Below are 2,021 nucleotides of genomic sequence, written 5' to 3'. Positions count from 1 at the left end.
TTTTTTTTTTCTGTTGCTTAAAATTTATAGACTGCTGTAAGTATATATAGTGTTGAGATGCCTAGAATACAAAATTCTCCCTGCTGAGGAGCCAATAGTCTTAGGGCCTGATTCTGAAAAGAACTGAGTACCCTCCATTCTCATAGAATTGGTGTTCAGAACTTAACAGAATCAGGCCCTAATTCCCAAGCCCAATTAAAGTATTTTTACAATGCTAGAAATAGATACTTGAACAATGGTTTCCTAAATAAAATAGATACACAGAAGTCTAAGAAAGGAGAGAACTTTTCATACATCTAATCCAGCGGTTCTCAAACTGTGGGTTGGGACCCCAAAGTGGGTTGCGGGTCACCAGTGCTGTCGTTAAACTTGTTGGGGCCCGGGGCTGAAGCCAAAGCCCAAACCCCACCATCCAGGGCTGAAGCCCTCAAGCTTTGGGACCCTCCTCAGGGCAGGAGGGCTCTGGCTTTGGTCCCCCTTCCTGGGGTCTTAGAGTAATTTTTGTTGCAATGAAGTTTGAGAAACCCTGGTCTAACCATCATCTTCTTTTGGTACGTACCCCAGTTATTAGCAGATACTCCGCAATACTGTTAGACACTAGAAGCAGAAAATAGTTACAGTTTATCTTTCTTGATATTAAACCATAGATTTGATAGGTTTACCATTAATCGTAGGAATTTTGGGCTTTTAGAGAAGAGAAGCTCATAAGTATAATTCTAGCTGTATCTTGCCTTACATAATCGTAAAATCATAGGGTTAGAAGGGATCGCAAGGGTCATCTAGTCTAACCCCCCTTCCAAATTGCAGGATTATGTTAATCGTGAAGTTGTGTTTTCAGAACCATTTCTCCTTCCTCCAATGGAATTACTTTATACTTTTTAAAATGGAAATTTTTAATCAAAACAACTTAACTCTCCTCTCCTTTTAATAGAGTGAAATCTTGTTTCCATATCATGGATGTCTGCAAATACAGATCTAACTCATATGACACAAGTAATTGCAATAAAACACCACTTATGAGACCAGTTGCCTCAGGCAGTGCTGCTAATCTGACTGCAAACTTCACCAAAATTGGCACAGTGAGGAGTCAGGTAAGACCTTTTGGCTATTAACTCTATTAATTTAGTTTCTCATTTTGATTTCAAAATATGATCCAGGAATCATTGTATTTGACAGTAGCTGAAAAATCTTATGTACATTTTGTTCCCCCTTCCTAGTGTTGTTCACTTTGTTCAGTTTGAAAACGTTAGTTTTCTAAGCGTGATTTTAAAAAACAGAGATTTTGACTTGTCATCCTGAAAGTAGTTTGCTTTATTACACTGCCCTCCAGTGGTCAAATGGTATTTCTTCATCTGAAATGTTTTGAAACTTCAATTTCAGTGGAATTATTATTAATTATTTGCTCTGTGAGAGAGAGAGTGAGATAGATGATAATAAAATATACATTAATGTAATGTGGTCATCCATGCTAAATGTATTGTTTCAGGCATTAACTGCATCTGCCCATTCAGTTTTACATCATGGAATACCACTGCAGGCAGGAACTGCTCAGTTTGGTTGCAATGATGCTTTTCAACAGGCACTGATTATATGCCCCCCACCTATCCAAGGTAGGATTAACTGAAATTGTTTCATTTTCTGAATTTTGAAAATCAGCAGCTGTTACTGGAGTAGTTAATTCTATCTGGATAATAATGAAGTCCTACCATTGCATTTTTAGGTGAATTAGCCTCATTTTAATCCACAGCCCTATGAATGAAGTTGAATGTTAAAACAGGAATTTATTAGCCCCTCCAAAATGTTTTGATAGCTTTCTGCCACTGCCCTGTTGTACTTTTGAAGTGTAATATGTAGTATAGATCAAGCTGAGATATTTTAACTCATGATGTGAGTAAGACTAGCAGAGCATGGTCTCTATTCAGACTAGATTTGACTGAGACGGTCTCATTGCACACATATCTTATTTGAGAGATACATGCTAAATTTTCTGACCCTTTACATTTATGCCTTCACGTTTGGTG

General features: G+C 37.7%; 1 protein-coding gene across 5 annotated transcripts in view; it reads left to right on the top strand.

Annotated features, from left to right (window-relative positions):
* The window catches only part of HIPK3 (homeodomain interacting protein kinase 3), a 150,311-nt gene that overhangs the window by 117,839 nt on the left and 30,451 nt on the right, over window positions 1-2,021 (top strand). For all 5 annotated transcript variants that reach the window (XM_024211466.2, XM_024211461.2, XM_024211462.2 and 2 more), the window contains 2 exons: window positions 932-1,091; window positions 1,487-1,610. In XM_024211466.2, the coding sequence (XP_024067234.1) occupies window positions 932-1,091; window positions 1,487-1,610 (284 nt within the window). The remainder of the gene's footprint in view (window positions 1-931; window positions 1,092-1,486; window positions 1,611-2,021) is intronic.

Source organism: Terrapene carolina, unplaced genomic scaffold (assembly GCF_002925995.2).
Source record: "Terrapene carolina triunguis isolate 2854851 unplaced genomic scaffold, T_m_triunguis-2.0 Scaffold96, whole genome shotgun sequence".
Taxonomy (NCBI): Eukaryota; Metazoa; Chordata; order Testudines; family Emydidae; genus Terrapene; species Terrapene triunguis.
This window is presented reverse-complemented; position numbering and strand designations above follow the sequence as displayed.